The 13,794-nt window shown below is 39.6% G+C and overlaps 2 protein-coding genes across 3 annotated transcripts in view; one reads left to right on the top strand and one right to left on the bottom strand.

Moving 5' to 3' along the window:
• The window catches only part of cep104 (centrosomal protein 104), a 35,122-nt gene extending 26,130 nt beyond the window's left edge, over positions 1-8,992 (bottom strand). The window contains exons 1-8 of one of the 2 annotated variants that reach the window (XM_082518732.1): positions 8,713-8,992; positions 7,565-7,691; positions 7,125-7,298; positions 6,659-6,797; positions 5,707-5,769; positions 3,042-3,118; positions 2,519-2,687; positions 3-158 (exon numbers count right to left, since the gene is read on the bottom strand). In XM_082518732.1, coding sequence (XP_082374858.1) covers positions 3-158; positions 2,519-2,687; positions 3,042-3,118; positions 5,707-5,769; positions 6,659-6,797; positions 7,125-7,298; positions 7,565-7,677 — 891 coding nt within the window. In that variant the 5' untranslated portion in view covers positions 7,678-7,691; positions 8,713-8,992. Of the gene's footprint in view, positions 1-2; positions 159-2,518; positions 2,688-3,041; positions 3,119-5,706; positions 5,770-6,658; positions 6,798-7,124; positions 7,299-7,564; positions 7,692-8,696 lie in introns of both variants that reach the window. The other variant, XM_082518733.1, reaches the window with a different exon arrangement.
• Positions 8,993-9,236: 244 nt separating this feature from the next.
• lrrc47 (leucine rich repeat containing 47) lies at positions 9,237-13,787 on the top strand. Its single transcript, XM_082518734.1, has 7 exons — positions 9,237-9,853; positions 10,205-10,666; positions 10,768-10,884; positions 10,968-11,083; positions 11,538-11,640; positions 11,878-11,967; positions 13,307-13,787. The coding sequence occupies exons 1-7, from the start codon at positions 9,284-9,286 to the stop codon at positions 13,526-13,528; spliced, it is 1,680 nt and encodes a 559-aa protein (XP_082374860.1). The 5' UTR covers positions 9,237-9,283; the 3' UTR covers positions 13,529-13,787.
• Positions 13,788-13,794: the final 7 nt, after the last annotated feature.

Genomic DNA, 13,794 nt, shown 5'->3' with positions numbered 1-13,794 from the left:
ACCATTGTCATATCCAGCAGGTTGTGTACTTCCAGCTGCTGGTACACACTCTTCCTGTACTCCTCCATCAGCTCCTTCTTCTTTTTGGCCAGATCATAGTCTTCCTTTTCAATCGCACATCGCTTCTCCACATCGTATCTAGCCAAACGTTCCCCGACCTGGAAGTGCAAAGAATATGGAGGTAAAAGCAGCCCTGCAGCTACACTGTGACTCTACACTACAAGCTTGAACAGATGAGAACAATTTACGAGATAAGATTTATGTCAATTTGTACCTTTAGTGACTGCAAGTCTATGTACTGTTTGCTGCGTGCTGTTTTTTTCTTCTTCTCCTAAATTATAATTTGAGCTGTCAGGAGAGATAGCTCAAATTATAATTTTCCATCTTGTAAAGCTGCGCTATTGGTGAGAGATTTACTACACTTCAAATCATGAGCCATTATTAAAAAGAATTTGCATTTAGTGTTGAGGAGGCTATGGGTCTTTATTTATTTGTTTATTTAATTGACATGTTCTTTATTGGAACAAACTATGAGTGTCACCTGACAGGTTTTACAGGATGTAAAATTGACATCAACTTCAGAAACTCAGACATAACATGTGAATGAGGAAATTCTAGTGAACTAAATTCAGTAGCTAATTTGTTGCCAACTGAAAGAGTTTCATGAACTCTGAACTTGCATCTACTTACAAATCTAAGTGTAAACAGAAAATCTGCATCTTCAGTTTGATGGTTTTCATACGAGAACTCCTGAAAAACTTGTGCAGCTCAGGACGGGCAGTTTATACAAAGCTGACCTTTCTGACATGTACCACACAGTGGGAGACCGTCTCACTATCAGAATGACCCCATTTTGATTAGATAAGGGACCTGCCTGGACACAGCAGGGAAGAGTCAGCAGACATGATGCCCAATGAAATCACTAAAAAATGACCAGTGTTGTTCTCTTGTGTATATGAGAGAACATGTAACAGTGAACATGGAATATGGAACTGATAAAACAAAACTATTAGTGTCACCTGACAGGTTTTACAGGATGTAAAATTGACATCAACTTCAGAAACTCAGACATAACATGTGAACGAGAAAATTCCAGTGAACCAAATTTATTAGCTAATTTGTTGCCAACTGAAACAGTCTCATGACCTCTGAACTGTTTCGATTCAATTCAGCTAAGATATATAAATATATGTGTGCATTCGTTCAACATGAGTGGTCTGGTAGTAGATCAGTGACCATCTGTGGAGGCATATCCATGAAGGGACGCACAGCCTTCTACAGGCTAGACAACGGCACCCTGACTGCCATTAAGTACCAAGATGTCTGTTGACAGATGGCAGTACAACAATGCCTAGTGTCATGAAAGAATTGATAGCATTGACTTGTCTGACCTAAATTCAATAGAACACCACTGGAACATTATATTTTGGTCCCTCTGCTGCCACCAAGTTGCACTGAAGGCTGTCCAGAAGCTCAGTGATGCCCTGGTTCTCCAAGGACAGCAAGTGCTGTCTCATTAGGAGGATGCCCTGATGTTGTCAGGTTTACATGCAAGCAGTTGGGGACCACACAACCTATTTAGTACTATTTTTAGCTGCTGCAATGAAATTTGGACTAGCCCGCCACATGTTTTTTCACTTTGATTTTAGGGGTGTCTTTGAATTCAGTCATCTGTAGGTTGATAATTTTCATTCCCATCAAAAAATGTGGCCTCCATTCATCCCCAGCTCGTTACCTTCTCCATGTCAGTTTAGACATCTCACATGAGTTTTCCCATAGAGATCTGATGTGTTTTCTCAGCATTTCTTAAATTTTTTTGAGTAGTGTATAATTTGACTGTCCAACGTGAAAGAAATACAGCAAGCCAAAACCTTCTCTTGTCTTCGTCTTGTATGTCCCTGCGTTTGTCAGATATCATGTGACATCATAAACCATTCTATGACATCCTGAGGGTGTGATGACAAGGGATTTACAGGATGACTACCTTGGCAACCACCGCTTTTATGCCATGCTAACAAGGTGTCTGAGTGGGTGTGTATGTTATCCAGTTACAGAATGGCTTGCAGTTGGAGATGGGAGAGAAAATATCCAAGTTCTCCCTTGCTGCAGCTGTCGAGCTTATTAAGAATTCATGGTCTGCATGGTAACGTTTTAGACAAAGGAGGTCTGCAACAGGAATCTGAACAATGTTTAACAACTCCTGTTACAAACAGTAGTGAAATAAATCTAGATATCTGTGAAAAAAGTGGTGCAAGTGAGTCCACAATTAAACTAAATTCCAGCAATACAGTTGTTGGAATTTTCTGGGAAAGCCTGTTGTTGGAAATAGATGCATGAAGTAAGGCGGGGCATTTAGCATATATTTGCTTGTCCATCTTTACATCTGTCTCTTCATATACTATGTGTGTGCTACAACAAAGACTTATTGCCCAAATTTACACTACTATCCGAATGCCATAGCTCACTGTACAGTACCTATTTATTAGTACCATGATCTAATTCCTAGCAGCTACAGTACCTTTTGAAGGTCAGCAATAGCCTGCTTTAAATTCTTGGCTTCCTCATATTTCTCTTGCCGGACCATCTCTTGTTTCTTTTGGTCCAGGAGACGAATGATGTGGGCAACTTCGGGGTCCTGGTACATATCAAAGGCCAGATCGTCCAAGGGGGAAATGGATTCACATTTGCTGAGTTGAAAACAGGACAGACGGATAACAAACATTGGAGAAATTAATTATATGGCTTGACACACCTGTCTTGTTGAAGCCGAAATCATTTCAGTGTATTATCTCTTAATTGTGCAATTCTTCACCAGCCCCCAAGGGATGCTTCACCTCTAGGTGAAACATCCCTTGGGGGTACATATTAAAAAAACATATATTTCAAAAAGTGTTTTTTCCCTGTACTGGCCACCACCTGCATCATCTACCAATGCACGTGACCTTCAGTTCCTGATTGGTTGTCTTCCAGACTAAATGGCTTTGTTACACAATGTTATTGTCACAAGAAAAAGAAACCAGGGTTCAATGACTTAGCCTCACCCCATGAAGGTCGACTCCAAGGCAGCCTCCAGCTGGGTACTGTTGAGGTAGTGTTCGATCAGCTGCTCTCTGCTTGGCTGGGGGTAAACAGATGGACAAATTACACACACGTGCGTACTGTGTTGGGGAAGACATGACTTTTAATCCCACTGGCTTATCCTAAAACTAATGATCCCTCTGCATCTTTAAAATGTGTTGATCAAACAAAAGTACTGCACCAGCAACCACCTGGATCTTACAATGGTATTAAGATAAGAACACTAACTCACTCAAATACACAAACACATGCAAACGTTATCATCACCCTCAAGGCTACGGCCATATGGAGACTAAGAGCAAACACTGCTTTTACCTTGAATACTAAGCAAGGCATTACACAAAACATTGCCACTGATGGCATTCTTGCTCATTATCAGCAGAATTAAACTTAATAGTAAAGAAGACAGACTTTTTCACAGAATATTGTTCCTTCACAGTAATGTGTAAGAACAGTCATACCATGTTGCTCTTATGCTCTCAATAAGAAAAAATACTGCAAGAGAAAAAGACACACGTTTGTGTTTTTATATGTCATTTTTCATAGTCTTTGCATGATTTATGTTTAGAATAGAGATTCTTTTTGGTCATATTTTTTAGTTTCGTGGGGCACCAAATGTTTTGTTTGGATTGTACGCCGGTCCAGACTCTTTTAGTGCAGAGACATGCTCTTGTAACAGTATGTCTCTGTATCATTGTCTTGCTGAAATATGCAAGGCCTTCACAGAAAAAGATGCCATCTTGATCAGAGCATACGCTGCTCTATAACCTGAGACGATGGCAGCGTTTCTAGATCATGTTCATGTATGGCTCCTTCTTTGCATAACAAAGCTTTAACCTGCACTTGTGGATTTCTCCACGAGCTGTGTCCACAGACAAGGATTTCTGGAAGTGTATTTAAGCCCATGCAACAATTTCCACGACAGCATCACATCGGCTTTTAAGCCGCGTCCCTTCTACACAGCATTCTTGAAAATTTCTGATGATATTAAGTCTTCATAATTTAACACTGAGGAACGTTATTCCACAATTTCTAAACACAGTTTTCTACAGATTTGTGAAAATGTGGCTCTCTGATGTTCTTTTTTTACCCAACCATGTTAATGACCAGTTAACATAATTAGCTGCAAAATGTTTTTACAGCTTTAACTTGTAAGTATCACTTAAAAGAAACCTTTTGTTTCTCCCGTTCCAACTTTGAGATGTGTTGCAGCCATCAAACTGAAGATGTAGGGTTTAAAATAAAATAAAATAAAAAACTAAATCTTTTATATATACCGTTGTGAATAAAACATGGCTTTATGAGATTTGCCAACCATTGCATTCAGTTTTTATTTACATCTCACATACATCAGTTACTAATATTTATTTTCTACTGTGAAAAAACAAGTTAAACAAAATTAATTTTGATATTTTTATGACACTTTGCACAACCAAAAGCACAGGTAAAAAAAAAAAGAAACATAAAGACAAATATGGTTTGGTATTGTATATGTTCGCTCATTGGTACACTTGTATAGCGCAGTGGGACCACTGCATAAAGCATAGTCATTGTTAATATTATTAGTAATATGTGGTAAATGTCTTTTAAAATGCACATTCTAAAAAAAAAAAACTACGGTAACAGAAAAATGGCAAACGTAAGTTTCAAAGGTTAAAGTTAAAGAAGTTGTTATTAAACTGATCATTGTAGTTGACGAGCTGCTGTGATTTTTTTTTCCTTTTCACAATTTGGATTGCTAACAATTTAAAGCAGCCAAAAGTTAAGCTTTTTCTTTGTATTCACACCACAGTGTCTCTTCCATAACTTCCACCCATAAGGCAGATATAGGAGAACAAGATCTAGCCGACCCTCTGGGCAAGATCACTGCTGTGATGGAAGTGCTCAGAGTCGGATTAGTAGACCAACAATGCAAAGCTTGTTCACTGGAATCTGTGCGACAGTGTGTCCATGTTTTTCCATGTCTGTGTTTGTGTGTGTGTGTGTGTGTGTATTTTAAGGTGCTCTCACTCCTCCAGGAGCTGTCCATCTGCAGGACTATCTGATTACACTGACTAACTAAAGGCCTCCTGTTTGATACATACTGTTGCATACTGCCCTCCCTTTGTTTCTCATTACTAGATGCCTGACACATATATACAAACCTACGCACAAACACACACACACACACACCACTTAGGTAAACACGGGTGCATCCACCACATATAATCACATAGCACAGTAACAACACAAAATACTTCATTTGAAGATAAAGTGACTCAACAACTCCAATCCAATTATATTGAGTTGATGTTTATAAAATTAATAAGTAAATATAAGTAAGTCTGCACAGATTAAAACAATAAAAAGAGGGGAAAACTGAAGCTTTGAAACCCAGTTTATTGTTTAATGATGTTCTGTGAATGATAAATAAACGCAGACAACATGTGAGGAATACTTGACAAGTTCTGTTTGACAGACATGTTCATAGCTGTGGTTGGTTCAGCGTAAGCAGACGCATGATAAGAAATGAATCCTTCTCTGAGCGACTGTGACTGAATGTGACTGAATCACAGCACAACATCGCCACCTACTGCTGAGGGGATAAACATAAGTGAAGGGTGATATGTGAGGAGAGTGCTCACTTACTATTGTGTTAAAAGCATTGCCATCCAAAGCATCTCCCAGAACATTAATGGCAACCAAACCAACCTGAAATCATTAAAAGAAGATGACGATGGTGAGCGAACTAAAGTAAGTAAATCAAAAAGTAAAGGAAATCATTCAAAACAAAAATCAATAAATAAATATAATGAATGATAGGTAAGTGTGAAGCAAATAGAGGACCCATCTAATTACAGTTAAAGAAAATGCTCTCTGACAGATTATCTATGGTATTGAATTTAGCCTGGTACACAGACACCAACAGACCCAAGCACAGACAAGACCCGCCCTCCGTTAGGAATGTGTGGGGGTTCTGATAGGATGTGTCCTGCGATGACACAGCAAGGCACAGAAACTTTACGGTGTCGAGTTAAGGCTGACCCACACCTAGAGGAAAACATGCCCATAATTTCTGGTGTGTGGGAGTGGTACCCTTTTCTTTGTCCAATGGCTGAATGACACATCCATGGCGCCATGTAAAATTACTTGAACCTTTGAACGATTAATAATAAATTTTCACAACCTTTATTCGTCTTCACTCATAAGAAAAATTAACCCGACATATAACACCCCATATTTCCTGTTTTTAATGACACAAGCAGTTCAAAGTTCAATAAATAACGAAAGAGAGCTGTAGGAGTTCAAGGTAAATAAAATCATTATAATAATGTAAATTCTATAGATTTTTTAGAAAACAGGCTTCTTCGGGGATAGCATAAGAAGAAAGCAAAAGGATTCAATCGGGCTCTTCTCCACTAATGTAAATGCACATAAAGCTTGTGAAGTATAGAATATAACTGACAACGTGATTACAGCAAATTAATTCTCTGCATAAATAAGCAGAATTCATAAAAAATGCAAGCCTTAACCTTCTCAGACCAGACTACCCTTAAATAACTCAGTGGCCACAGTGCATTGTTACCATGTAACAGAGTACCTGATTATGGTGATTGTAACGGTTGCCATAGTTTCTGTGGAAGGTTATTCTCAGATATGTTCCAACGGCATCTACATGGACTGACTTCAGTTCCCGAGCTTTGAAGCCTGTCTTCTCATTGTCCGACAAAGACACATACCTATGTGAAAGTAAAGTTTTGTTAGTCTGGGTCAAAATTCCTTCTAAGATATTGATGTAAATGACATTTACAAGAGTAGAAATGATTACTAAATTTCAGTTTGGTGATTATATGCTATCAAGATAGTGCACGTCTCAGTGTGGTAATTCTATATATTCAACAGGAATGGACAGCTAGTCTGCAGAATAAGACCGAACCACAGAGCAAGCCTGCATCTATCCTGTTTCTGGTATGTTAGGTTAATAAACAAAATGGATCCCAAATGAAATGATTCATATCAACCTAACGTCCAACAAAAGGATGTGGAAATTAAGTCTTCAGTCTCACCCAAGTCTGTGAAGCTGCCTGGGGAACCCTGGAGAGCTCGTTTCAGGAAGAGTGTCACCAATATAGAACTCAACCTTGGTTGAGATCATGTACTGATGAGCCAATAGCTGCAGCTTCCTTACCCTACTTCTTTCAACCAGCTGGAGCGTGATGTGCTGAGGGTAGGAGCACAGCCTGCAGTAAAAGTGATCAACACATGTTTCTTTAAGTTGAAAAGTAAAAAAACTTAGAAGTCACAAGAAAAATGACAAAGGGTACAGCCTTTGAGTACTAGATGCTGGCCTTCAGTTTTACAGGAAATTTCCTCTTGACTACATTCTGATAACAACCAGTGTTGAAATTTTCCATCTTACAGATGAAGTAAACTTGTCTTATGCCTTTATTCAGATTAAAAAACTTGCCAGAAAAAAGTTTAACCTTTATGGTATTTTTTATGGTACCTGCTGGATCTCCAGCCGTTGACTGTAGGTGCATGCACCATGAGCTCCTTAGCACTAAAGTTGTCCTCATGACTGGAAGAGCTGACCACAGTGAATCCTATCTTCCTTGGCATCCCTCTGTTGGACACTGATAAAACAAACAAAAAAATGAAGTGTTATTATTTATACATATATGTCCTACACCTGGGTGTGCCTACCCTGCCTTTTGCCCGTGCAACTGGGATAGGTTCCAAGCTCTCCAAAGTATCCTGCAAGCAGCATGGACATACTTTGTGAGTGGCGCAGAAAACCACTTCATGCTGCCTGGAATAAGTTTAGGTTGGGTAGGGTAGGGGTTAACTGGTTTTCATGTTACCTGGTGGAGCTTGTTTACACTTTCCACTGTCCGTTTTACAGATGCTGCAACCACAAATTTCAGAAAACAATACAAATTATACAAATTAAAAAATATATTTGAATACATTAAAAATTTAAAAAGCCCATTGATTGGGCTCATATATATTTGTTTTTGTGACTTAAATCACAAGGGAACACTTTTCCCTTGACACCACCGATCACCTTGATCAAAACATGTACGTATTATATGCATGCATCGTGTCAGCTGTTTAACACCTGTTAATGTTAACTGATGATCTTCATAGGCAATTAAAATTCGTACCTGGGTACTTCCATTTTATAATTCCCAGAAAGGCACCTTTGTTAATAAATTAGTGTCTTCCTTCCTATATGGGCTGTTGAGATTGTGACGATTTACGAAACATTCCTGTGTTAACTGCTAGGATCCTGAGTTTGAAACTGAAAATCAAAGGGGTTGTGTTGAATGTTGTCAGTGTATTTTCCCCACAGGTTGGATGTTAGCATAAGTTACCACGGTGATTTAGACAGATAGGTAGAACGCCATGTTCTTACTTTGAGCGCTACGTAGTTCGCTGCCTGATTAATCTCACCTCGTAGTACAACCCTTTATGGGTACAAGCTAACCGTTAACTATCAGCCCACATACCGTAGCTAACTAAGGTAGTCTAATGTCTAGGGGTTTTGAAATCTGATACATTTCCTGGTGACTATGTTTCTTTGCGTCCCACAACATTTTTCTACATTTCTGGTGTAAACAGCGTTTTCCTGCGTTTACCTTAAAGGTATCTTACCACAAACATCACCGCAATGTTGACAGCTCGAAGCCCCATGTCTCCATAACCACCGCTGACAACAACCACTGCAGACATGCGCAGTCGTGAACGTCGCAGTCTAAATGTATTGTGGTCAGTGTAGTTTTATCAACAGCATTGGCTAGCGACGTTTATCATTTTAATTCGTCTTTTGCACGTTCTTTTGTATGTTTTTTGTGCGTATTTGGATACGGTAGGAATTTCAATAAATTCATAAACGTTTTGTATTGTGCTTCAGAACAGCAATAATACGGCAACAATAATAAAGGAAGTTTGATCTCACCTTCAGAATAAAGGCATAAAGTAGCAGTAGCTTCAAGATTTGTTTTTCAATTATCTTAGCAATAACATGACGACAGCAAAGGCAATAAAATGCAAAAGAGACTAAAACACTAACTCTTTGCTTAATTTCTTAAAGCTACATTTTGATACATTTACTAGAGTTTCGTACACACGCCCATACGTGTATTTCTTTTAAATGATATTCACTTAGTTTGAAAATTTTAAACGGAAGTTGTGAGCTTTAGCACACTTGCATCAATCTAGCAGCATGGATGACACGAAGAAATGGCCAGAAGTAGAAAAAGCAGCGACAGAGAAGAGGCGTGAGTTGGTTTTACAGGGGCCCGCTGTTGATAAGAGAATTTCCTCAAACGGGGGACTCGACTCCTCCATCTACTCTCTGACACTACTGAATTATCTGGAAGTTAGCCAGTGCCCCAGTCTGACAGAGATCCACGAGGATATCCGGCATCTGACAAACCTCCAGAGTCTCATCCTGTGCAGAAACAAGCTCGCATCCATCCCTAATGTCATCGGCAACCTCAAGTCTCTAAAGGTCCTAGACCTGTCAGTCAACAACCTTACAGTCTTACCAGAGGGGGTCACCCAGTTAAGGGAGCTGAACACGCTCAATGTGAGCTGTAACAACCTGGAGGTCCTGCCTGAGGGACTCTCTCAGTGCACCAAGCTCTCCTCCATCAACATCTCCAAGAATCGCGTCATCGGGTTTCCTGCTGACTTTTACTCTGAGAAACTGGACCTGCTCAGCACCGTGGTGGCCTCTGACAACTTAATTGAAGAGCTGAGTGGAGAGATTCACAAACTAGCTGCTCTGAAGGTGAACTCCATTCACAAAAATGTTGTTTTCCACCAATCAACAAGTGTAAACCTGCCTTAATTTTATTTTGCTCGACACATGGCTCACCACAATATGAGCCATGTTCACCAGGGCAGGAAAGCTCTTAACATATGATTTAAGATGGCTTTCACTTTTTGCTAATATTATATGCTGGATAAACTGTCACATTTTTAAACATGCTTTGTAAATAGAAGGTCCTATATGTGTGCCCGCTTGGTTGCTGTAAAAGCTTAAATTATGTACACTTAAACTTCAGGGTACTTTTTTAGAGTGTGAGACTCCTGTGACACTCTGCCCTTGTTTTTGTCTTCCTCTGGCCCATCTTTGCAGGTCCTGGATCTCTCCAATAATAAGCTGAGAGAGATTCCCTCCGATCTGAGTGACTGCCCCAAGCTGAAGGAAATCAGCTTCAAAGGCAACAAGCTGAATGACAAGCGTCTGGAGAAGATGGTCAACGGGTGCCAAACCAAGTCGATCCTCGATTACCTGAGAGGAAAAGGAAGAGGCAAACAAGGGGAAGATAAAGGTGATGCTGACGGAGGACGCAGCACAGACAAGAAAAAAAGGCAGCAGCAGAGGAAGAAGAAGGAGAAGGCATCAGATGAGCAGGATGAGGTGGAAGAGCTGAACAAGATGGTGGTGAGGGTTCTCCATGTTTCAGATGCTCCTACGGCACTTACAGTCAAAGTGAGTGCAGAGGTGAAAGATGTGAGACCCTACCTGGTGTGCTGCATAGTCAGAGGTATGAACCTAAAGTCTGGGAATGCTCTCAAACGGTTTCTGATGGCTCAGGTAAGATCCAAAACCTCACTATGATATTAATTCGGCATCACATCTGACATACCCAAATATGTGTCATAGAGTCCATAAAGAATAGCTTTTTGTTTTTCCAGACAAAACTTCACGATGACTTGTGTGGTAAGAGGACCATAGCAACCATTGCAACTCATGATGTGCAGCAGCTCAAAAGTCCCCTTATGTATGATGTCAAACAACCTACCCAGCTCAAGGTACAAATGACAGAGAAGTCTTGTTTGTTAAACACTCTTTAAAAAAAAAAGACTCCTAATTTCACATGTTTATTCACCATTAGATTGTTGCGCTGGGTCGGAAGGAGATGACCGCCGTCGAGCTTATAAGGCATCTTCATCTAGAGGCTGAAGAGCTGAGGAAGCAGAAGAAGAGGCAGAATGTTACAGGCCTCCACAAGTCAGTACTGCATGTGACCTTTCCACACAGCACAAGCTTTGTTAACACTGGGTCAAAGATCTCCATTAGTCAGCCTCATAAAACCTTTGTGTTCAAGGCTCGAACCAATTTTAAGGACAAAAAACAATTTATGTAAAAAAATCCAAGGGACTGTTTAGATTAGAGGTGTGCGAGATGTTTAAACACATGAGGGCAGCAGAGGTGTGTCAGACCACAGAATTGGTTTGAGTATTTTGGCCTTGAGCACTAAGTATTGTTCTGTTTAAAAAAAAAAAAAGTCAGGGGCAGTGCCAAGACTTCGGCTGAGGTTTCAGAAATAAATACCAGAACACCTAAAAATGAGTTTTAAGTTCTGCAAGGTTAATGGTTTTAATTGCAGACAAACCTCTCGCCTATTCTGTTGTCTCTGTCACCAGCCAAACAGTTTTTTGTTCTTTTTGTGTTGTTTTTAAAGATACCTCCAGCTTCTGCAAGGAAAGCCACTCTATCCATGTCTAGTAGATGCAGAAGGTGACGTGATTTCATTCCCACCAATCACCAACAGTGAGAAAACCAAGGTGTGTACATGTGGATATTCTCCCTATCTTATATTAGTCATTTACATTACTTTTACAGAATACAATGGATTTGATTTTTAGAGAAATAACAAGTCAGCTTGCATTCTGTCCTGATTTAACAAGACAGAATTAAAGCTCATCAGAGGTGCTTATCAGCTGATGTTCTGTGCATCATTGTGCTGTTTTTATGTCTTTTCGTGATCTGACGGAAATAATTACATGAGCTTTACTGTACAGATCAAGAAGACGACCAAAGAGTTGTTCGTGGAGGTCACGAGTGCGACCAGCCTGCAGACCTGTAAAGATGTTATGGATGCTCTGATTGTAGTAAGTGCACTGCCTTTTCTTTAGTGAATGATAATTTATCTCTGTATCACAACACGAGACAGGGATGCACAGTTCTGACTGTAATACTTGTTAGAGAGACCCTGAAGGAAAAACAGTGTCCTGAGGGTAGCAAGAGGAAACTCATTCAAGGTTCAGTTCTAAGTAAATTTAAGGGGAATGTTTTTGAGCAAGTGAAAGCCTCAGTCATGGTAATGTGCTTGGTAGTTAATGGAAAACCTTTTAGTAGACTGACACTGTGAGGATAATGCTACTGGTAAGGCCGGAATGGGGATTGATGATGGTACACACGTCTGGTTTAGGAAATCTGTTTAACAGAATCAGTTTTTTTGCAGTTTGCAAAGTCCACTAATTTTTTCTCCTGAGTGGTATTTCTAGGCCGTTAACACCTTGTCATGAGCGGTACTGTTTGGAGGAAATGAAGAAAGTTGAAGAAGAGAGCTCAGAAAGGTGTTGCAACCTGTGAGCAGTGTACAAAGCCAGACTTTCTTAATTGTAGAACTGCTTAAATACAAAAAGGAGTCAGTGCTGTGACATGAAGTGCTTTAAATTCCTAACAGAGGTTTTTGAGTAGAATGAATCAAAGAAAGCAGAGACAATCAGTGACATTAAGAAGTACCTTTACTTCTATGTGTGTGTGTGTCTGTGGAGCAGTTTTGTAGTGTTACACAGTATTTGCACCTTATAATTGGCGTTTTCTTACTACACACCTCGCAGAAGAATTGAAATTTTCCATGCTTAGGCTGATTATTTAATGTAAAGGCATTATAAAAAAATTATTAAAGGAGAAATTTTCGGTGAGTGTTATGCAGCGCATCAAGTTCCAGCCTTTTTCCAAAATGGACAAATTAATTTTCTTTATATAAAAATGGCAAATTGAAAAAAAAAATGCTTGAAGTCCTTGCAAATCTTTTGAAAGTAAAAAAACCAAACAAAAATATAACGTGTATAAAAGAATTCACAGCCTCTTCTCAATACTTTGTTGAAGCACCTTTGGCAGAAATTACAGCCTCAAGTCTTTCTGAGTATGATGCTACAAGTTTAGCATACCTGTAGTTTTTCTCATTATTCTTTGGGGAAACCTCTCAAGCTCCATCAGGGTTCAATGAGATGTTGAGCGTCATGGCAAAGGCTGTGAATACCAATGTGTTTTTAGTTTTTATAAAGAATTTAAATCCAACCTTTTTCACTTTTACATTATGGGGTGTTTTGTATAGACTTTTGAGGTGATCTGATCTCTCTCTGAGGGACTTCTTGGTAAAATAACAATCGAAAAAAATTGCATACACACATTTAACAGGCAGTTCATGTTTCTCTGCAGAAAATGGCAGAGTTGAACAAGTTCACAGCAGAGCATCAGGAAGAGGTGGGGTCAGATGGAGAAGGGGGTGGCCCACCAGTGCCTGCTGACAGCAGCGAGGCATCCAGCCAGCTGATCATCCAGCAGGTGCGAACGGTCGACCAGGACGGGAACCTGAAGGTGGTGTACCCGTCAAAGACAGATCTCTCCAACGACATGAACAACTTGACTATTATTTGGTAACAGTGCATTGGATTAAACCTCATGTTTGTACTCATTCACATGCTACGTGAAGTTATTTTAACAGTTTAAAGGATGGGGCTGTGTGAGCATTGAGGCTCATTTTTATGACTTTGACTTAAACGTGCTTCAAACATACAATAACAATGTCGAACAATGGTTTATTTTGAAAAACTCTGACATTGTTAATACATGTTGCTGATTCATGTAAAGCTTTTTGAACCATAATTACTTTAATAAATCCATTTCCAAATTCAGCGATCATGCTG

This window comes from Aulonocara stuartgranti (assembly GCF_965226115.1).
Source record: "Aulonocara stuartgranti genome assembly, chromosome: 20".
Lineage (NCBI taxonomy): Eukaryota > Metazoa > Chordata > Actinopteri > Cichliformes > Cichlidae > Aulonocara > Aulonocara stuartgranti.
Note: the sequence above shows the minus strand (reverse complement) of the source record. Positions and strands in the feature narration are given on the sequence as shown.